Source organism: Leptodactylus fuscus, chromosome 3 (assembly GCF_031893055.1).
Source record: "Leptodactylus fuscus isolate aLepFus1 chromosome 3, aLepFus1.hap2, whole genome shotgun sequence".
NCBI classification, from domain to species: Eukaryota; Metazoa; Chordata; class Amphibia; order Anura; family Leptodactylidae; genus Leptodactylus; species Leptodactylus fuscus.
In genome coordinates, this window is record NC_134267.1 from 102,511,197 (window position 1) to 102,534,769 (window position 23,573).

At 43.0% G+C, this 23,573-nt stretch overlaps 1 protein-coding gene across 1 annotated transcript in view; it reads left to right on the forward strand.

Moving 5' to 3' along the window:
* ROS1 (ROS proto-oncogene 1, receptor tyrosine kinase) overlaps positions 1-23,573 on the forward strand; it is a 150,318-nt gene that overhangs the window by 75,245 nt on the left and 51,500 nt on the right. Inside the window, exons 20-31 of the mRNA XM_075269523.1 lie at positions 9,045-9,307; positions 11,415-11,478; positions 12,751-12,953; positions 13,511-13,722; positions 16,468-16,757; positions 17,295-17,471; positions 18,077-18,294; positions 19,925-20,069; positions 20,315-20,547; positions 20,633-20,820; positions 22,831-22,869; positions 22,907-23,073. Of these exons, the coding sequence (XP_075125624.1) occupies positions 9,045-9,307; positions 11,415-11,478; positions 12,751-12,953; positions 13,511-13,722; positions 16,468-16,757; positions 17,295-17,471; positions 18,077-18,294; positions 19,925-20,069; positions 20,315-20,547; positions 20,633-20,820; positions 22,831-22,869; positions 22,907-23,073 (2,199 nt within the window). The remainder of the gene's footprint in view (positions 1-9,044; positions 9,308-11,414; positions 11,479-12,750; positions 12,954-13,510; positions 13,723-16,467; positions 16,758-17,294; positions 17,472-18,076; positions 18,295-19,924; positions 20,070-20,314; positions 20,548-20,632; positions 20,821-22,830; positions 22,870-22,906; positions 23,074-23,573) is intronic.

Sequence of the window (23,573 nt, forward strand, 5' to 3'; positions counted from 1 at the left end):
ACCAGGCGTGAGAAGTATAGGCGCATGTTGCGGGAATACCTTTCCGACCACAGCCCTGTCCTCTCCGACCCCTCTGCGCCCTACACGTATTGGGTGTCGAAGTTGGACCTGTGGCTTGAACTTGCCCTATATGCCTTGGAGGTGCTGTCCTGTCCTGCCGCCAGCGTCCTATCTGAGAGGGTGTTCAGTGCAGCCGGTGGCATCATCACTGACAAGCGCACCCGTCTGTCAGCTGAGAGTGCCGACCGGCTCACTTTGATAAAAATGAACCACCACTGGATAGAGCCTTCATTTTTGTGCCCACCTGTGTAAAGCACCCCAACATGAAACTCCATGTCTGTACTCAACCTCTCCAATTCCTCCGCATCCTCATACTCATCCACCATAAGCGTTGCACAATTCTGCTAATACTAGGCTCCCTCCAACATGATTTCCCCCAACTCTGCTGGTTAGAGGCTCCCTCCACCCTGATTTCCACCAACTCTGCTGGTTAGAGGCTCCCTCCACCCTGCTTTCCCACAACTCTGCTGGTTAGAGGCTCCCTCCACCATGAATTTGCCCAAACTGGGCTGGTTAGAGGCTCCCTCCACCATGAATTGGTCCAAACTGGGTTTTTTAGAGGCTCCCTCCACCATGAATTGGTCCAAACTGGGGTTTTTAGAGGCTCCCTCCACCATGAATTGGTCCAAACTGGGCTGTTTAGCGGCTCCCTCCACCATTAATTGGTCCAAACTGGGCTGGTTAGAGGCTCCCTCCACCATGAATTTGCCCAAACTGGGCTGGTTAGAGGCTCCCTCCACCATGAATTTGCCCAAACTGGGCTGGTTAGAGGCTCCCTCCACCATGAATTGGTCCAAACTGGGTTTTTTAGAGGCTCCCTCCACCATGAATTTGCCCAAACTGGGCTGTTTAGAGGCTCCCTCCACCATGAATTGGTCCAAACTGGGCTGTTTAGAGGCTCCCTCCACCATTAATTGGTCCAAACTGGGCTGGTTAGAGGCTCCCTCCACCATGAATTTCCCAAAACTTGGCTGTTTAGAGGCTCCCTCCACCATTAATTGGTCCAAACTGGGCTGGTTAGAGGCTCCCTCCACCATGAATTTGCCCAAACTGGGCTGTTTAGAGGCTCCCTCCACCATGAATTGGTCCAAACTGGGTTTTTTAGAGGCTCCCTCCACCATGAATTGGTCCAAACTGGGCTGTTTAGAGGCTCCCTCCACCATGAATTTGCCCAAACTGGGCTGTTTAGCGGCTCCCTCCACCATTAATTGGTCCAAACTGGGCTGGTTAGAGGCTCCCTCCACCATGAATTTGCCCAAACTGGGCTGTTTAGAGGCTCCCTCCACCATGAATTTGCCCAAACTGGGCTGGTTAGAGGCTCCCTCCACCATGAATTGGTCCAAACTGGGGTTTTTAGAGGCTCCCTCCACCATGAATTGGTCCAAACTTGGCTGTTTAGAGGCTCCCTCCACCATGAATTGGTCCAAACTGGGGTGGTTAGAGGCTCCCTCCACCATTAATTGGTCCAAACTGGGCTGGTTAGAGGCTCCCTCCACCATTAATTGGTCCAAACTGGGCTGGTTAGAGGCTCCCTCCACCATGAATTGGTCCAAACTGGGGTTTTTAGAGGCTCCCTCCACCATGAATTGGTCCAAACTTGGCTGTTTAGAGGCTCCCTCCACCATTAATTGGTCCAAACTGGGCTGGTTAGAGGCTCCCTCCACCATGAATTGGTCCAAACTGGGTTTTTTAGATGCTCCCTCCACCATGAATTGGTCCAAACTGGGGTTTTTAGAGGCTCCCTCCACCATGAATTGGTCCAAACTGGGCTGTTTAGCGGCTCCCTCCACCATTAATTGGTCCAAACTGGGCTGGTTAGAGGCTCCCTCCACCATGAATTTGCCCAAACTGGGCTGTTTAGAGGCTCCCTCCACCATGAATTTGCCCAAACTGGGCTGGTTAGAGGCTCCCTCCACCATGAATTGGTCCAAACTGGGGTTTTTAGAGGCTCCCTCCACCATGAATTGGTCCAAACTTGGCTGTTTAGAGGCTCCCTCCACCATTAATTGGTCCAAACTGGGCTGGTTAGAGGCTCCCTCCACCATGAATTGGTCCAAACTGGGTTTTTTAGAGGCTCCCTCCACCATGAATTTGCCCAAACTGGGCTGTTTAGAGGCTCCCTCCACCATGAATTGGTCCAAACTGGGCTGGTTAGAGGCTCCCTCCACCATGAATTTCCCAAAACTTGGCTGTTTAGAGGCTCCCTCCACCATTAATTGGTCCAAACTGGGCTGGTTAGAGGCTCCCTCCACCATGAATTTGCCCAAACTGGACTGTTTAGAGGCTCCCTCCACCATGAATTGGTCCAAACTGGGTTTTTTAGAGGCTCCCTCCACCATGAATTGGTCCAAACTGGGCTGTTTAGAGGCTCCCTCCACCATGAATTTGCCCAAACTGGGCTGTTTAGCGGCTCCCTCCACCATTAATTGGTCCAAACTGGGCTGGTTAGAGGCTCCCTCCACCATGAATTTGCCCAAACTGGGCTGTTTAGAGGCTCCCTCCACCATGACTTTGCCCAAACTGGGCTGGTTAGAGGCTCCCTCCACCATGAATTGGTCCAAACTGGGGTTTTTAGAGGCTCCCTCCACCATGAATTGGTCCAAACTTGGCTGTTTAGAGGCTCCCTCCACCATGAATTGGTCCAAACTGGGGTGGTTAGAGGCTCCCTCCACCATTAATTGGTCCAAACTGGGCTGGTTAGAGGCTCCCTCCACCATTAATTGGTCCAAACTGGGCTGGTTAGAGGCTCCCTCCACCATGAATTGGTCCAAACTGGGGTTTTTAGAGGCTCCCTCCACCATGAATTGGTCCAAACTTGGCTGTTTAGAGGCTCCCTCCACCATTAATTGGTCCAAACTGGGCTGGTTAGAGGCTCCCTCCACCATGAATTGGTCCAAACTGGGTTTTTTAGAGGCTCCCTCCACCATGAATTGGTCCAAACTGGGGTTTTTAGAGGCTCCCTCCACCATGAATTGGTCCAAACTGGGCTGTTTAGCGGCTCCCTCCACCATTAATTGGTCCAAACTGGGCTGGTTAGAGGCTCCCTCCATCATGAATTTGCCCAAACTGGGCTGCTTAGAGGCTCCCTCCACCATGAATTTGCCCAAACTGGGCTGGTTAGAGGCTCCCTCCACCATGAATTGGTCCAAACTGGGGTTTTTAGAGGCTCCCTCCACCATGAATTGGTCCAAACTTGGCTGTTTAGAGGCTCCCTCCACCATTAATTGGTCCAAACTGGGCTGGTTAGAGGCTCCCTCCACCATGAATTGGTCCAAACTGGGTTTTTTAGAGGCTCCCTCCACCATGAATTGGTCCAAACTGGGCTGTTTAGAGGCTCCCTCCACCATGAATTTGCCCAAACTGGGCTGTTTAGCGGCTCCCTCCACCATTAATTGGTCCAAACTGGGCTGGTTAGAGGCTCCCTCCACCATGAATTTGCCCAAACTGGGCTGTTTAGAGGCTCCCTCCACCATGAATTTGCCCAAACTGGGCTGGTTAGAGGCTCCCTCCACCATGAATTGGTCCAAACTGGGGTTTTTAGAGGCTCCCTCCACCATGAATTGGTCCAAACTTGGCTGTTTAGAGGCTCCCTCCACCATGAATTGGTCCAAACTGGGGTGGTTAGAGGCTCCCTCCACCATTAATTGGTCCAAACTGGGCTGGTTAGAGGCTCCCTCCACCGTTAATTGGTCCAAACTGGGCTGGTTAGAGGCTCCCTCCACCATGAATTGGTCCAAACTGGGGTTTTTAGAGGCTCCCTCCACCATGAATTGGTCCAAACTTGGCTGTTTAGAGGCTCCCTCCACCATTAATTGGTCCAAACTGGGCTGGTTAGAGGCTCCCTCCACCATGAATTGGTCCAAACTGGGTTTTTTAGAGGCTCCCTCCACCATGAATTGGTCCAAACTGGGGTTTTTAGAGGCTCCCTCCACCATGAATTGGTCCAAACTGGGCTGTTTAGCGGCTCCCTCCACCATTAATTGGTCCAAACTGGGCTGGTTAGAGGCTCCCTCCACCATGAATTTGCCCAAACTGGGCTGTTTAGAGGCTCCCTCCACCATGAATTTGCCCAAACTGGGCTGGTTAGAGGCTCCCTCCACCATGAATTGGTCCAAACTGGGGTTTTTAGAGGCTCCCTCCACCATGAATTGGTCCAAACTTGGCTGTTTAGAGGCTCCCTCCACCATTAATTGGTCCAAACTGGGCTGGTTAGAGGCTCCCTCCACCATGAATTGGTCCAAACTGGGTTTTTTAGAGGCTCCCTCCACCATGAATTTGCCCAAACTGGGCTGTTTAGAGGCTCCCTCCACCATGAATTGGTCCAAACTGGGCTGGTTAGAGGCTCCCTCCACCATGAATTTCCCAAAACTTGGCTGTTTAGAGGCTCCCTCCACCATTAATTGGTCCAAACTGGGCTGGTTAGAGGCTCCCTCCACCATGAATTTGCCCAAACTGGACTGTTTAGAGGCTCCCTCCACCATGAATTGGTCCAAACTGGGTTTTTTAGAGGCTCCCTCCACCATGAATTGGTCCAAACTGGGCTGTTTAGAGGCTCCCTCCACCATGAATTTGCCCAAACTGGGCTGTTTAGCGGCTCCCTCCACCATTAATTGGTCCAAACTGGGCTGGTTAGAGGCTCCCTCCACCATGAATTTGCCCAAACTGGGCTGTTTAGAGGCTCCCTCCACCATGAATTTGCCCAAACTGGGCTGGTTAGAGGCTCCCTCCACCATGAATTGGTCCAAACTGGGGTTTTTAGAGGCTCCCTCCACCATGAATTGGTCCAAACTTGGCTGTTTAGAGGCTCCCTCCACCATGAATTGGTCCAAACTGGGGTGGTTAGAGGCTCCCTCCACCATTAATTGGTCCAAACTGGGCTGGTTAGAGGCTCCCTCCACCATTAATTGGTCCAAACTGGGCTGGTTAGAGGCTCCCTCCACCATGAATTGGTCCAAACTGGGGTTTTTAGAGGCTCCCTCCACCATGAATTGGTCCAAACTTGGCTGTTTAGAGGCTCCCTCCACCATTAATTGGTCCAAACTGGGCTGGTTAGAGGCTCCCTCCACCATGAATTGGTCCAAACTGGGTTTTTTAGAGGCTCCCTCCACCATGAATTGGTCCAAACTGGGGTTTTTAGAGGCTCCCTCCACCATGAATTGGTCCAAACTGGGCTGTTTAGCGGCTCCCTCCACCATTAATTGGTCCAAACTGGGCTGGTTAGAGGCTCCCTCCACCATGAATTTGCCCAAACTGGGCTGTTTAGAGGCTCCCTCCACCATGAATTTGCCCAAACTGGGCTGGTTAGAGGCTCCCTCCACCATGAATTGGTCCAAACTGGGGTTTTTAGAGGCTCCCTCCACCATGAATTGGTCCAAACTTGGCTGTTTAGAGGCTCCCTCCACCATTAATTGGTCCAAACTGGGCTGGTTAGAGGCTCCCTCCACCATGAATTGGTCCAAACTGGGTTTTTTAGAGGCTCCCTCCACCATGAATTTGCCCAAACTGGGCTGTTTAGAGGCTCCCTCCACCATGAATTGGTCCAAACTGGGCTGGTTAGAGGCTCCCTCCACCATGAATTTCCCAAAACTTGGCTGTTTAGAGGCTCCCTCCACCATTAATTGGTCCAAACTGGGCTGGTTAGAGGCTCCCTCCACCATGAATTTGCCCAAACTGGGCTGTTTAGAGGCTCCCTCCACCATGAATTTGCCCAAACTGGGCTGTTTAGAGGCTCCCTCCACCATGAATTGGTCCAAACTGGGTTTTTTAGAGGCTCCCTCCACCATGAATTGGTCCAAACTGGGCTGTTTAGAGGCTCCCTCCACCATGAATTTGCCCAAACTGGGCTGTTTAGCGGCTCCCTCCACCATTAATTGGTCCAAACTGGGCTGGTTAGAGGCTCCCTCCACCATGAATTTGCCCAAACTGGGCTGTTTAGAGGCTCCCTCCACCATGAATTTGCCCAAACTGGGCTGGTTAGAGGCTCCCTCCACCATGAATTGGTCCAAACTGGGGTTTTTAGAGGCTCCCTCCACCATGAATTGGTCCAAACTTGGCTGTTTAGAGGCTCCCTCCACCATGAATTGGTCCAAACTGGGGTGGTTAGAGGCTCCCTCCACCATTAATTGGTCCAAACTGGGCTGGTTAGAGGCTCCCTCCACCATTAATTGGTCCAAACTGGGCTGGTTAGAGGCTCCCTCCACCATTAATTGGTCCAAACTGGGCTGGTTAGAGGCTCCCTCCACCATTAATTGGTCCAAACTGGGCTGGTTAGAGGCTCCCTCCACCATGAATTTGCCCAAACTGGGCTGGTTAGAGGCTCCCTCCACCATGAATTGGTCCAAACTGGGTTTTTTAGAGGCTCCCTCCACCATGAATTTGCCCAAACTGGGCTGGTTAGAGGCTCCCTCCACCATGAATTTGCCCAAACTGGGCTGGTTAGAGGCTCCCTCCACCATGAATTGGTCCAAACTGGGTTTTTTAGAGGCTCCCTCCACCATGAATTTGCCCAAACTGGGCTGTTTAGAGGCTCCCTCCACCATGAATTGGTCCAAACTGGGGTTTTTAGAGGCTCCCTCCACCATGAATTTGCCCAAACTGGGGTGTTTAGAGGCTCCCTCCACCATGAATTTGCCCAAACTCTGCTGGTTAGAGGCTCAATCCACCCTGATTTTCAAAACAAATGTTGGTGCCAACCTCAACTTACTACAAGGGCCAAATTCACTGCTGGTGACAAGCTCTCCTCACTGCAAGTGCCAAATACACATGTTTCAAGGTGTTTTCCTACTGTCAGAGAGGTGGTATTGAGTGTGTAAAGTGTGTAGTTGTTAGGCTGTGATGTTGGGGTAATAGAGGGTCTTTGGTGTGTTAGATGCCCCCAGACATGCTTCCCCTGCTGTCCCAGTGTCATTCCAGAGGTGTTGGCATCATTTCCTGGGGTGTCATAGTGGACTTGGTGACCCTCCAGACACGGATTTGGGTTTCCCCCTTAACGAGTATCTGTTCCCCATAGACTATAATGGGGTTCGAAACCCATTCGAACACACGAACATTGAGCGGCTGTTCGAATCGAATTTCGAACCTCGAACATTTTAGTGTTCGCTCATCTCTAATTATTACGTAGATGGTTTATGGACTATAAACCCAGACAATGTTTTTGTGTTAGCTTACAAAGAAACAGTTTTAGGTCGGGGCCCCATGTGGCGAATCCCATCCACAAATGGCAGAAAAATGCATGCAGCGGAAATACTGTGATTTCTAAAACTGTTGTGTTTTTGATAATCACAGCATGTCAATTATACCTACAGAAATGCTGGTGATTTCCCTATACAGTAGGTGTAATGGAAGCAGAAAGTCTGCAGAGGAAAATTCTGCAGACTTTCTGTGAAAAGAGCTGTGGGAAAAACCACAATGCATTTTCGCCGCAGTTTTTCCTGCAGTGCATTTTTGGGGCCATAGCCTTATGCCGGGGCCTCATGTTGTGTAAACGTTGCAGCAAAAACTGTGGCCTTTTACAGTCCCTGAAAAGTGGATCAGATTCTAATTAATCTCATCCACACAGTGCAGAAAAATATGTGCAACGGAAATGCTGCGATATCCTAAAAATGTCATATTTTTACAAATTGCAGCAGATCAGTTATACCTACTGAAAAACCGTCGGTTTCCCTATCTGTATAATTGAAGCAGAAAGCCTGCAGAGGAAACCTCTGTGGACTTTCTGTGAATAGCGCTGAGATTTTTCGCTGCAAACCGCTACTTGGGGCGTGAGCCTTAAAATAGAAATATGTAAAAGAGATAATCCACCAGTTCACTGAAATATATGGATTGTTCAGCATCTTATAAAAAATATGGAAGCAAGTGTTAAAAAACCCCATCCATATTTAATAGAAGATAAATCTTTGAAGTCCAGGATATAAAGCAGCTAATTGCGCACTAGATGGCAGTATGTGCTCATGGGTCATGCATGATATCGCCACATCACTGAATATTAGGTCCTGACAAAGCCGATTACAGCGATATAACATATCTTAAGAATAGTTAATATCCACAAAACTAAAATATCACAACTGATTTTTGGTGCATTCCATTGTTATTAGTGAGGGTCAACCTGTTGGAAATTACTTATTGTTTCCATGAAAAACACATCCTTATTAATTTTACTTATGTTGCATATTGGAATTGAGAATTAGTACAATAAGCCTACATTTAAATGAGAACATGATTTACCACAAAAAAAGCAATTACGGTAACAATAGCCCCATTTTACAGTGCAGATATAATCTAGTTAAAGAGTTTCTAAATACATGATATTAGCTTAGTTTGTTTTTTCTACAGATGCAGCTTCACCAGCTGGTATATGAGAATAAATAGATACTATGTGCAAGGAGTGCAGTGTAACTTCTAGATGGATAGGACAGGATCTGAGGAACAGAGGAGGAAGGATAAAGTGTTATTGTTCTATACATCTGCACTCTATTCTAAGATCAGGTCAGGTGATAAACCTGACCAAATAGATGTAGGGCAAATAGGGCAGCTTTGAAGCTGCTGGAGTTGGGGATTAATCTGACATATTGCTAAGATCTTAAGTTGCCCATACATTGTCCAACACTCATTTGACATCATCTCTGAAGGCTCAGGAAGTCCCTGTGAACATTAGATTGTTTGCCTGTCTTTATGAATTTGGCAGGTTTGGCTACCTTTGGTCTAATGTCTATGGCAGTGGTTCTTAACCTTGTTTGAGGTACCGAACCCACCAGTTTCATATGCACATTCACAGAACCCTTCTTTAGTGATAAATCAAATATGATTTTTTACCGAATTCAAGACATGGGTTTTTTTACTGGTACACAAAATCAACCGTGCATATGGCCTAGGGTTCGATCGAACACCGGTTAGGAACCACTGGTCTATGGGGACAAAGATATAGTAAAACAAGAAAAACAGTATGTGACATAGCTTACTTCAATTTGTCTTTTTTCCCTTTGCAGTTCCTTCCTCACCTCTAAATCCTCGGGTATATCGTTTACATAATGCGAGCGTATTTGATGCAACATATATTGACTTGGAGCTGAGATGGGATCCCCCAGTGATGAGCAATGGGATACTGATAAGCTTCGCCATTTCCTACAGAGTAATCAATATAAGTAAAGATGCCCAAACAGATGATGTGTGGGTGACTGTGAATACAACAGCTTCATCTAAGTCATTTATTCTCCATGACCTCACTCCAGGACTACTCCTTCAGTTTCAGGTAAAGACTCACATCCAATGCATTAACTCTTTACTGGATATAGTGTTTAAAAACTCCTTTCTATTGGGTCCATGTGGTTTCTTAGGTAACCACTTTTTTATGTGTATAGATTTCCATTTGGGGGGGTCCCCAAGAAGACTTGCCAAATGGAAACCGAAACACTGATGTGAACCGGGCTTCAGTTATGCAAGCTAAACCTTGCTCCTTTAGCCATAACCTACCCCTCATCTCATAAGGTAGACCTCTAGTTTCTGCAAGACTCTTTCAACAGCATGAAGATTGTAATGCTGACTGAGGTTGATTGAGGTTGACTGGCATTGGCAACTTGATGAGTTTCACATTTGGCATGTTGTTCCATTGTATTACAGTGTGTTTTATAATGGAGTGCACATAAGTCTATAATGTTCACAACAAAGGTAAGACATAAATATTTGTGGAATACACTGCTGATATTATAAAGGGGTGGACAGAGGGCTCAAATACACAAGCAAATACACATTAGATACTTGTTGTCCAAACCTGCCAATTCCAACGGGTCCATCCATATAATGTGGATGGAGTCCTCCTGACTTGAAGGTTGGATTGTAATTGCCAGATCCTTGTGTTCTGAGGCAAATAAAGCAACTGGCAGAGAACTCTGCCAAGGACTGTCCTCTCCCATTCAATAAATATGTATTGCAAAAAGAGTGTATGTATTGAGCGGGTGAGATAGTAATTGGTTGAACTATAAATGTCTTACTTAAAGGGGTATTCCCATGAACATAATCATATCTATATTTGTAGATAATTAAAAGTTAAATATTTTTGAAAATATAAATAAGGGCTCGTTCACATCTGCGCCCGGGGTCTCCGCTTTCAGGTTTCCGTTTTCTGCCCGAAACTGGGCAGGAGACAGAAACCTGCAGGCATTTTTCAAACCCATTCAAATGAATGGGTTTGACAAGTGTCCGGCCGTGAGCGCGGGTGAGCGTTTTGTGCTCTCCACGGCTAAACTGTTTTTTTTTTTTTTTTTTTTTTTTTTTTTTAACCGGTCACAGAGTCGGACATGCAGGACTTTGTGCCCGGTTTTAAAAAAACGTTTTTTTCAGCGGAGAGCATAAAACGCTCACCGGCGCTCACGGCCGGACCTGGTCTGACAGGTTTCTGTCTTCTGCAGGCAGAAGACGGAAACCTCACAATGGAGTCCAGATGCTGGTGTGAACCCAGTGTAATTAAAAATTCTGCAAAGTTTTAAAGATTTTCTCTAACCATCTTAGTGGTGACAGTCTGTTATCTTGATCAGTTGCCAATGGATATGACCACAAATGCAGAAACTTTCTATGGTCTGGGACACGTCAGGAACCCAGCTATGATTTTCTTATTGTAGCTGTGTTATCAGGCAGGGACACTACATGTATCAGAAGATATTCCAGCCACAATAAAGAAATCATTGCTGATTTTATGAGCTTAGAAAGTTTCTGCATTCATGGTCGTATCCACTGGCAACCAATCAAGACCACAGACTGTGACCACAAGATATTTAGTGAAAATCTTTAAAACTCTGAAAAAATATTTAAAGGGATCCTATCACTCAGATACATTTTTTTCTAGGTACCACGTCGGAATAGCCTTAAGAAAGGTTATCCTTCTCCTACCTTTTGTCGTCTTCTCCACGTCGCTACTCCTACAATCCTGGTTCTTGTCGATATGCAAATTAGCTCTCTTGCAGCACTGGAGGCGGGCCACAGCGCTCAAACAACACTGTGGGCATCCCCAATGCTGCGGGAGAACTCTCTCCAGCGCCGCCTCCATCTTCGTCAGCAGCGTCATCTTCAGCCTCTTCTTCCGGCGGTGGCTTGTAACTTCTACGCCTCAGGCCTTGGGCAGAGAAGACTGCACATGCCCACAGGCCACGAGAAAATGGCCGCTTACAATACTGTGCAAGCGGCCATTTTGTCTGAGTGATAGAATCCCTTTAATTACCTATATTTGCAAAAATTCTTAACTTTTAATTATCTACAAATTAAAAAAAAGACTATGCACATGGGAATATCCCTTTAAGGTTGTATAAAATATTATATAGTTTACTATAACAGTAGAAAGATGAAGGTATTATGTTGTCTTCCAGATACAAGCGTACACCTCTGCTGGACCTGGGCCATTTTCTGAAATTGCAGAAGCTTTCCTTTCAGGTAAAATGATGAGTATTTGTAAGCATTTATTAATCACAGTTAATTATTGCAATATTAAGTTATTTCACAGTAGGAAAGCAATGTTACAGTGGTCTTTCTAGGATTGCGGCATTTTATAGAACATTGTTAATGGTTAGGTTACATTCACACAATGTATTTTGGCTCATAATCTGGCACGTCTACGCAAAATGACGGCCGCAACATAGCACCGCTTATACAATCCCGGCTCCCATTGAAATCAATGGGAGCGTATAGGGCCCGCAAAAGCTCCCGCGGCGTAGATGTGCCAGATTACGAGCCAAAATACAGTGTGTGAATGCACCCTTAGAGTGTTTTTCTCTTAGGAACTGATGAGAAAGGATTGAAAAGTTGACACATTATTATTGTCATTCTTTACATCAGTTTTATCAGTAGTGGTCTTGGTAAAAAATAGAATTTGTGGTAAAATGTTACTTCACCCATATTAAATTCAGTGAGGATATTTTTTTTTCTTAAACCTATTTGCCATTGGATTCAAAGAGAGGATCAATGAAAAATATTAATGGCATTTGTTATAACTTACAGTAGTCTTGCTTTGTATTTTCCCATTAAAGTTAGTATAATTTTTGACAGCGGTGAGTACTGCCATATTTATAGACAGACGCAAACTGATGATTTTAACACATTTGTCGGAATACTGAAGATGCACCATTTTGTGTCTTCTCCGCCATTCCTTGCTACTTTTTACAAAAATGGGTGCAGCAGTATAGAGTTCAAGGTGGGCCTTGGGGGGAGGGGGATACCGCTGCTCGATAAATTTACTATGACTTGTGACAGAAAGTTGGCATGATATATACTCAAAATCTGTGCTAGTTTCTGATGTAGATTTCAGTACTGGTACAGTGGACATTTTATCCTGAAAATGGGAGCCGTCTAGTGAGATGTCCATGGCTGAGTGGGAAAAGTCCTTTATACTATACTAGTTGCCTATAACCCATGGAGTGCAGGAGAAAAACTCTTCTTACTCTCTCTCATTTTTTTTCCTTTTATCTATGTTTCTTCTTTTCTCTTCTTTTATCAATTGTTCTTCCATGGCTCTTCCATCATCCATGATTACTTTCTATTATAGATACTGAAGCTAGCATCTGTGCCGCCTTAAAGTAAATGGGGCTCTTGTGAAGAGACCACTCTTTTCACGGACCATGGATGCTAATTTTTTACTTCTCATTACAGTTTTTTTCAGTGAAGCGTTGAATTTCGGATGTTCATTATGACTTGCCTTTCCTGTTCCAGATAATATTCATCCCCCTCCACTTCTAATAAGTACTTCTTCAAACAAAATAACTTTTATTGATGTGGACAGAACACAAGCATTGTGGCATTTAAAAGCCGAGAACATCCGGATGATTTCCTACATAGCCCACGATGAAAAATTCTTCTATGTGGACAATGATACGCTCTTCATGAATGATTTCAAAAACCAGTCTACTGTTCGGGTACTTGTCTTATTCAGTGTGATGTGAATTAAACAATTGTAATGTTTGGGTCTAGGACTTTTAATTGCTCTCATCCATTGTTATATAAAAGCACAGTAAGTACTATTGTGGAGATAAGTTAGCTCCATAATACAATGCAGAGATAACAATACAAAAATACCAAAAGAAGGTCTCTGAAATAATAGACATAGCTTCACAAATCCTTTAAAATCTCCATACTAGATGATGATGAGACACTCCATGGTGACATTTAACAATTTAAGCAAAGTGTATTATTCAATAAATTAATACCTCTTTCAGATTCACATGAGAAGAAATCCTCTTGTTAAGTGCCAAATACGGGTCAGATAAATGGCTACAGCTAGAACTGTTAAAGTGCCAAACAATACATGAGAACAATATGTGAGAATAGTGGTTTAATACTTGTGCACACTTGAAAAAGGTAGCAAGGTTTTCAGATTCACAAATAATAACCACTTGATATTTCATCAAAAATGGTTTTTGATTGTTTCATACATTTATATTGTTTGTATTCTGAACTTTTGTTTCATTTGTAGTTATTGAAGGATGCCCATCTTTCTGGATGTCAAAGTATGACAGTAGACTGGATCGCAAGGCTTATTTACATGGCTGTACATTCGGAACAGAACGGTTCACAGCTTCTCTTTGTCGACCTAGAGCGAAAGGAAAAAGTGCTCAATTATTTCAATGCATATGGGATATCGTCAAAGCTGACCTTACACAATATTGTAGCCTACCCACTGCTTAGGTACATGATCACTTATAATAGCTCCTACATTTATCTACAATGCATATTTAACTACTATATTGTTAGATATTTTAAAGGGGTTTGTCCAGATTCGGTCAAATATTGAGAGACAAAAGTTTTTGTTTGCATAGTAAAAAGTTCTATAATTTGTTGTCATGTATTCTGCTTATTTCCCATGGATAAAAAAAAGTCTATGGTCATGTGATATATGGTTCATGGTCATGTAATAGTACAGGGTTGTATCACATGACATGGGTTGTACATCACATGACCATGGACTGATTTTTTTTAGCTACTAGAAATAAGCAGAATGAATGACAGCAAGCAGAGATCTAGAAAAACCATGAGGAATTGATACAGAGAATATACTGTAAAATTTTAGAACTTTTTATTTACAAACAAAAACATTTGTCTCTCAATATTGGTCTGAAACTGGACAACCCATTTAATGTTAATCTCTCACATTGAATTAGCAAGTCCAATCTGCAGGCAGCATGTTACGGTGGGGAAAAAAGTATTTAGTCAGTCACCAATAGTGCAAGTTCCACCACTTATAAAGATGAGGTCGGCCTGTAATTGACATCAAAATAAGAATTTGGTCAATAACAAAAGTTCATCTCAATACTTTGCTATACATCCTTTGTTGGCAATGCCAGAGGTCAAATGTTTTTTGTAAGTCTTCACAAGGTCGGCAAACACTGTTGGCCCATTCATCCATGCAGATCTCCTCTAGAACAGTGATGTTTTGAGGCTGTCGCTGGGCAACATGGACTTTCAACTCCGTCCAAAGGTTTTCTATAGGGTTGAGATTTGGAGACTGGCTAGGCCACTCCAGGACCTTGAAATACTTCTTACAAAGGCGCTCCTTCGTTGCCATGGCAGCAAGATGAGCACTTTTCAGATTGAAGCCAGCCCAAAGATCAGCAGATATTGCTTGAGTGATGTAGCGAGTAGAGATGAGCGAACACTGTTCGGATCAGCCGTTCCGAACAGCACGCTCCCATAGAAATGAATGGAAGCACCTGGCACGTACACTTTTCCGGCAGTCGGTCACCGTGCCAGGTGCTTCCATTCATTTCTATGGGAGCGTGCTGTTCGGAACGGCTGATCCGAACAGTGTTCGCTCATCTCTAGTAGCGAGCCATACATGTAGCCAAAGTCATTTTAATATATTAGTAAGCCCAGTCCAAACTATTCCTAAGTACACCCCCACACCAGTATTATCTACAAATAAAAAAACTGTTCCTGGCTGATTGAGGGGAGTCCAGAACATGGAATATCTCTTCTATGACATTATATGATATGGCAAAAAAAGACGTTCTTTGAGCTGTTGTATCAGATCATAAAAAGTTTATCTTTTAATTGTCTACAAATGTATATATATATTTAAATTCATGTGAGAACCATTTTTTAGGCTAAAACCTCATGTTGTAGAAAAGCTGCTCTTCTTACTGAAAATTTTGCTGCATTTTTATGAACCAAAGGCAGGAGTGGCTACAAAAGTAATGGAAACTATAAAGAAAGAGGTTATATTTCTTCTTTTTGCTCGATCCCCTCCTGATTTTGGATCTAAAAACCGCAGCAAAATCTGCAACAAGATAAGTAGCTTTTTGTAAGGGAATTGTTAGAGGAGCAACTCCCCAGCAGCTGCTGGTGAACAATGGGGGGAGGGGCACAACAAGACAGTGAGCCCTAAGCTGATCCCACCAGGCAGCAGAGGACAACTGGTCAACAAGTCCTTTCTAGATATGTTATGACACAGAGCGCAGACAAGACAAACAACACAAAAGAGGAGTCATCAAGTGAAGGGTCAAAAGCCAGAGAGACAACGCAGTGTAAATCGTAATCCAAAGAGGAGTCACAAGAAAAACCAAGGGTCAGAAATCAGTAATACAATAGTAGCAGAAAGAGGAGCTTAGCAGGGACAAAGTCTAAGGACAGAGACACAATAGCCAGCAAACCTGTGTGGGCTAATAGGAAGCCCCAGATCTGCTCTAGACATGATTGGCAGACAGGATGTCAATAACACAGGCAAGGCTAGAATTAACCATTTGATGAACAGAGAAACAAGGTGCAAGAGATGGGTGTGGTGGAAATTCAATTACAGAGGATAGATAATAGAGCAGTGTTCACACAGTGCAATGAAAAAGTCTAAGCAAAGAATCAATCCGAACACGCCTCCTGCGCCGCAGCTTGTGCATGGAGGGTGGCACAGAGACCTGAACAGGCAGAGACGTTACACTTTTCCAGAATTTGCCTTCTTGTGGTATTGCAGTGAATCTTTTTGGGAAATGACCAAGTCCCTTGGTGGTTCTTCAGACAACTATATCAGACTATATAACTATATCTGTCTATTTTCAGTTGATATTTCTCCCCCCTTTGCATAACAATCCACAATATATTCAGTAAATAAATATGGCAGCTTTTTTTCCACTGGTATGTGTATGGGTTTTGTGAAAAATCAGGTCCATGGTATTATAGGTTATGGACTGTATGACTATCTTAGTAACCTGCTGGTATCTTTTCTACTATTGTAGAAGATGAATATCCAATACATGCTTACAAAATAAGTCTGGAGATTGTGTTTTTAAGTCCAGGCCCTGTATAAAATTGTAACTCTAGTGATATTAATAGCATATAAAGTCCTACTCAGACCCTATGCTCCAATTACTTTTAGATGATTTTTTAAGAACTTTTCTTATTAATTTTACATACCTAATTAATTTTTTTTATTACATTTTGCAGTCGTATTTACTGGATTGATTCACTGGAAACTAGTAACAGATTTTCATTTTATGATACAAAAAATGATACATTGGTAAGCATTTTGGGATATTATAGAGACACCGTTCCTACTGCAGCCATCAGTTGTGATTGTTATAAGAAGAATTGTGTGCTAGGAACCACCATTGCTTTGGATACCACAGATGAAAATAACCCATTTATACTCTTCCTATGCAATGCAACCCAGATCTGGACCTCTGATTTGGATGCATGCCTTTGCTGGAAAGTCATAAGTATTCCTCTTCCGTCTGGTATGTGATTTCTTTTCTTTTACAATTATAAAACTACCCATACATAAAACAAGCCTTTTTGTCTTTTGTTGAAGTGTTTTTTTTTTTACAACCGTATTTTTTTTAATTTTTTTTAAATGCAGAATGAGAGACAAAGCTGAAGTCAGGATATAAGATGATAAGAATATGAAAGGGGGGCAGTGCAATGTGTAGGTCCTCCATTGAGCCAAGCCTTCGTATTACTCATACCAGAATAGATATGCAACTGAGATTGGATTGAATGAAACATCCTCAGTTATGCATCTGTTATTCTAGATGCTAGAAACATGCAACAGACCTATCTGTATTTGTATATCTGTAATCTGTATAGAAAATCTAGTTACCTTGTATAGTCCATCTCACAGAAATAAATATCTAGAGGTATTACAGTGGCTGTGAGAGCAGCAGAGCCTACAGAATTCACTAGAGTGGAACTCCTTTTGGAGTATTTGACACTCAAATCTATGATACAATAGATTATTGATTTTATTGCAAACTACTCTTGTTTCTCTGTAGAAGGTGCATCGGTGACCAGTCTTTCAGTGGACGACTATTTCATCTATTGGAGCATTAAGAATAATGGAAATACAAGTATTTATCATGCAAGTAAAGCGACTAAGGTTCCAGTTTTGTTGCAGTCAACACAGGGAAATATCCAGGTTACAGCATATAGCATCTCCCTGCAACCATTCCCAGGTAAATTCATGTGCTGTTTACAGTAATGATAGTAAGAACTATCACTGTCATTCTCATCATTCTCTTTATGATGGATGGTGGAATAGTTACATAATACTAGTACAGCATTGGTGGAATATATTTAGGATAGGTCATCAAAATATAATCAGTGGTGGTCCGATGCCTGGCTCCCCCACCAGTCAGCTGTGTCACTGTGTATAGAACTATAAACAGTAGGCTTCATATTCTGTACAGTGGCCATGCTGCTCTTTTGTAGCTCAGTTCATATAGCTCATAACCAGTACTAAGTGTACAGAGCTATCTGCTTATAATATAAGAATAATGGAAATAATGAAAGCCGTCTGCTTATAATACTGGAAGCAATCTGTGGGGTAATGTACTTCCATCCTATATTGATGACCTCTTCCAAGGTGATCTTATCTTAAGAAACTTGTGGGCAAACCTAGAAAATATTGTTAAGACAAATGTAGCAAGGTTTGCCCATTACCAATAATGATGTGGTTTTACTATAAATATTTGGGGTATATAGTACATGGGTGAATTTATTAATATGTTTGTAGCAATTGTTCTGGTGATTTTGAATAACCTTGCTTTTTTCTTAATAGACAAAAGCTGTTTGATGTTGGCTTCACATATTGATAACCCCATCATACTGAGCACCACAAATACAAGTATTACATTGTGTTTGCCTCCCGTTGCAACAAAAGTAACCTGTCCATTTATAAAAAGCTGTACTGCAACATACACAGTCATGTATAGGAAACTTCTGGATACTGACTACAAGCTTCCAACCTATTTTACCGATGTCAACAGGACAATTTTAGTAAGATGTTTATTCAATTATTTTATATTACACATTCTGATAATTATCTAAGCCATGAAGAATCAATATCTTTTACTACAGTCAACACTGTATAAGATCATCATAATTTTTAGCCAGTCTCCCACGCTGGTGCTTGCCAGGCCTGAAGCTGTGCAGTGCCTGTGATCTGAAGAGGGCAAGCACATTCAGCCTAGAATCACCATTAATGAGATAATCATTTCCTGCATTAGTAATCCAATCTAGAGGATTTCCAGGAGTAAAATGTTGATAACCTATCCTTAGGGCAGGTCTTCAATATTAGATTGGGGGGGTATCCAAAACTGGGGATCCTTACAGAATGAGTGGACAAATTGGCAATGGATCTCTTGTGAGCATCACTTCGGCATTACAGGCCTTGTGATCTCATGTCCATCAGTCAGTTTGCAGCTTAGTCCCCTTTGACTTAATGGTAATACGCTTTATTACCAAGCATGCCAAGCAAGCATGTGCTCCATTCATTTCTATGGGATTTCCAAACACAGCAGAGTAACTCTGCATGCTGGGAGTTGTAACTTCACAACAGCTGGAGTGCTGAAAATTGCTGATTCCTATATCATACCAATGTTTAGCAACATGTGGAGGACATACAAATACACATCTGACATCTGGCGCTCAAAATTGGATTTCTGGACTGAAACAATGCTTACTTTGTGTCTAATGTTATAATTTTCCAGCTGCCAGCATATAAATTCCCCCGTCAGGTTTTCGCATCTCCTGCATCTCTTTATGAAAGCAGCCTCTGTGCATTAGATTTGTATTGCAAAGCATGTTCAGTCATGTCATTGGGACTAACAAACCTTCTACTGTGTGTGTGGCGCTTTCAATTTGCCCCTGATAGCAGATATTGGGGTATTAAAATTGGAGTTCACTGCCTGATCCTTTTGTTCTTAGAGAGACAAACCATTGCCAAGATTTTTCCACTTTGCCCATTCAGAATGCAGGCATCGCTTGGCCACGTCAAACATGCATGTGTATGGGGAACCATCTGAGAAAGCTTTCAGCTGAGAAAAGATTTGAGAGAGCTATCCCATATGTATGGTCAGCTTCAAGGCAGATTCGAAGTAGCCAAATCAATTGTGGATTTTCAGGGAAATGCATGATAGAAATCTGTTAATGTTTTTTAAAAGGCATAATATACTGCAATGCATACACAAATGTGGCTGCTGAATCAACTCAAACTTCTGCAATTGGTTAGACTGCTGTAGTGTTATCTCTTACAACACAACAAAAGACAATGAAAAATCATAGGAAAAAGATAACATGCTTCAGCATGCTTCCAGGAGCCGCCATCATTTGAATTTTATAGAAAAAAATATTGCAGCTTTAGTTGCCTTATTGGTTCTTCCAGTACACCAGAAATCGATAGACAATTATTATCTGACAGGGTCACTCAGACACTCTTGGTCTCCATCCTATGATACGTCGGGCACTATTATTTTAGGTTTTGCTATGCCTGAAAAAAAATAAAAAAAATAAAAAAAATATGGAAATGTGAACAGAAACTGAAAGGAAGAATCACTGTTGATGTTGTTACTTAATGTTCCTAATGTATGTCATCACTATGGAGTTATATGTATGTATATCTGTATAGGAATTTCAGGATCAGATAGCAGCCATCACTGAGTTGCAGCCCTTCTCTACCTATGAATTGGAAGTAAATGTTACAAACTATTATTCATTTCTTCTTGATGAACAACCCATGGGTGCCACAGTCACTGTAAAGACAGCATATGGGGGTAAGTTATTTCATGGCCATTTGTTGTCTGAATGTGCTTCTTACAGTGATGGTGATCCTATTGTATTAATATTATACATATGTTTCCACACTTAATTGATCTGTAATTTGATGAGGGATTCCAATTCAATGCTATTTCATTTCTCATCTAATTCCAATCCAAGTTCAATGCTAAGAACATCATTAGGACAAGTAGGACAGCTAGTGATAAGAACCTGGCTATATGATTTTTGGTTTCCTTTTTAGTTCCCGAAGCAGCAGCTATTAGAAGTGTGACCATTTTGTCAGATACATTAGTAAATATCAGTTGGTCAGAGCCAAACAAGCCAAATGGACCTCTTGAAATCATTCGATATCAGATTGTAGCCAACAATTTGCCTCCAAGCCCTTCTTCTCCATTCAGAAAAAGTGAATTTCCAAATGAAGTCCTAGCCTGGTCTTTAAATAACCTTCTGGCAGGAACTGAGTATGGGTTTAAGGTACAGTAAATTTATCTATACAGTATATGTATGTATGTGTCTATCTGTCTACATAACATGTTATGGTATTATTGGTCTATCTTAGGTCCTGGCATTTCATCCAGATGAGGCCTGGTATTCTGAAAGCAGTGTTGTCTATGACAGAACATTTAATGCACCGTCTGCTCCACACAATGTAGTTCCAGGGAATACAAGTGTAGTACTAGAATGGAGAGCTCCAGAAGTAGCAATAGCAGAATACTGGTTTCAACTAAAAGAGGTAAACATTTCCATATTATTTTTTTATTTTATTTTACTTACCCACTTCAGTACCCGGCCAATTTGTGGTCCAGGACCAGACACATTTTAGTTTTTTTGTATGTGCGGTTTTGAGGGCTGTAACATTTTTATCATATGTCTAATTCAACAAATTTTTGCGTCTTTTTTCGGGGACACATAGGGCTTTATTTCTATGTTGTTTTTATTTTTGCATGTGTTTTATTTTTTTTTATGTCCGGGAAAATATAAACAAAATAGGAGGGAAAAAGTGTCTGTTTTTCACTTTTTTATTTTTATTTAATAACACAAAGTGCTAATGAAAAACTTTATAAAATACGCAGTCCAGTCATATTAATGTGACCACAGCCTACTTTTGACATCAACGTTAAATAACCAATCGCAGAACGCACGTGTCATCAGCCATCTGGGTGCACTCATCAATATGGAAGGCAGGATGGATCAACACAAGTATGCATCTATCCTTGCAGACCATGTTCACCCCTACATGCGAAATGTTTTTCCTCAGGATGATGGCATCTACCAGCAGGACAATGCGATGTGTCATAAAGCTCGCAGCGTACATGCGTGGTTGAAGGAGCAACAAGGTGAGTTTACCGTACTCCCTTGGCCAGCAAATTCCCCGGACTTGAACCAAATCGAGAATCTGTGGGACCACCTCGATCAGGCTGTTCGCGCCATGGATGCTCAAAAGTGTAACCTAGCGCAGCTGGCCACGGCACTGGAGTTGGCATGGCTCAACATCCCAGTGAACATATTAACAACATACCCTCTCTTCCTGCACATCTCGCAGTGGTCCGCTCTGCAAAAGGTGGTTATTCTGGATTTTGACAGGTGGTCACATTAAAGGGATTCTACCATTAATACTCTTTTTTTTTTTTCTAGTTGACACGTTGGAATAGCCTTAAGAAAGGCTATTCTTTTCCTACCTTTAGAAGTCGTCTCCACCCCACCGTTCGGTTAAAATCCCGGATTTCATCTGTATGCAAATACAGCCATAGAACTACAGGAGCATACTGCGCAAACTCGTGTAAGCGGCCACAAACAAATGGCCGCCGGAATGTGCACTTGGCTCTGCCTGTGGCCCGATGGCAGAGCCGATTGCGCAGGTGTCGAAGTGTTACCCCAGCCAGAAGAAGACGAGTGAAGAGGCGGTTGCTGAAGAAGATGGAGGCATTGCTGGAGAGAGTTCTCTTGCAGCATTGGGGATGCCCCCAGTGCTGTTTGAGTGCTGGGGCCCACCCCCAGTGCTGCAAGAGAATTGATTTGCATACAGATGAAAACTGGGATTTTAACCGAACGGCGGGGCGGAGACGACTTCTAAAGGTAGGAGAAGAATAGCCTTTCTTAAGGCTATTCTGACTTGTCAACTAGAAAAACAAGAGTTTTAATCGTAGAATCCCTTTATTGTGATTTGGACTGTGTAGTTTTTCCTCACTGTTACGGTAATTTTTATTTTATATGGTTCATCGGAGGTGGGGCTTTAACCTTTAATAATGGTGTTTTTAGACTTATAGAGCTGATCTGGGTCCTGTAGTACCCAGCAGGTCTTGTTAGACGCTGACACCGGTGGAACACATGACTGTCAGGTCAGAGAGCGGCCGCATCATGGCGTCGCCCATAGTTGTGTATAAGGGCGATCGAGAAGGCAGGGAAGGTAATAAATCTTCCCTGCATTCTATCTGTGAGCTCCGGCTGAAGTTACAGCTGGCTCCCAGTTTCAGCAGCTGCACGATCTCGTGCAGCTGCTGAGTTCTGCTTGGATGTACTGGTATGTCCTGTTAGAACAAGGCAACCACTTTCCGGACGTATATACATAATGGGTGTTCCGGAAATGGTTACATAGCGCCATCAAATTCCGCAACGCTTTACAGAGATATTGTTAGCACTGTCTCATATAGGGCTAACAATCTAAATTTCCTATCGGTATATCTTTGGAGTGTAGGAGGAAACCAGAATACCCACACAAGGGAGAGCATACAGACTCCTTGCAGATGTTGTCCTTACATATGACTGGTTTGTTTCTTGTATCATGTCCAGTTTGCTGTTTTTCTTATATCCTACTTTTCTGCCAACAGTTAAGAGATCATAGTTTTTATAAACCAACACATCAAGTCTGCACAAATGGGTCAGTCTACACTTGCACCCTTATGGGAGTTGAACCAAATACTATTTACCAAGTACAATCTGTGGTTATTTTTTTGACTGGCGTCCAGAGCATTTCTGATCCCACAGAGTTCAAGACATTAGGTTTGTCATTTTTGTTTGCATTATGATATCCAGTGCTCACATTTCGATGTACATTTCCCCAGTCTAAATTCTCAAAAGCTAATACAAAATAAAACCATGATGCTGTTGAAAGCAAATGATTTAATAAATAACAATAATAAATTTTATTTACATAGCACCAACATATTCCGCAGCACTGTACAATTTGTAGGGTTCAGGTACTGTACAGACAAAAGGAGACATTACAAAGAAATAGTCAAATCACACAATGGGACTGAGGGCCCTGCTCGCAAGAGCTTACAATCTATGAGGTAGAGGGGGTGACACAAGAGGTAGCAGGGGTGGCATTGCTTATACAGTGGTCAGACAATCTTCTAATAGAGGTTACTGTCATTACACAAACATAAAACTGTATGAGCCGTCACCAGTCGTGTTCTTTAACGTGTAGATGGTGCCTAGACATATAAAGTTAGTCTGAAAGGGCATCATATCATGTGGGGTAATGTGGGAGGGGGAATAGA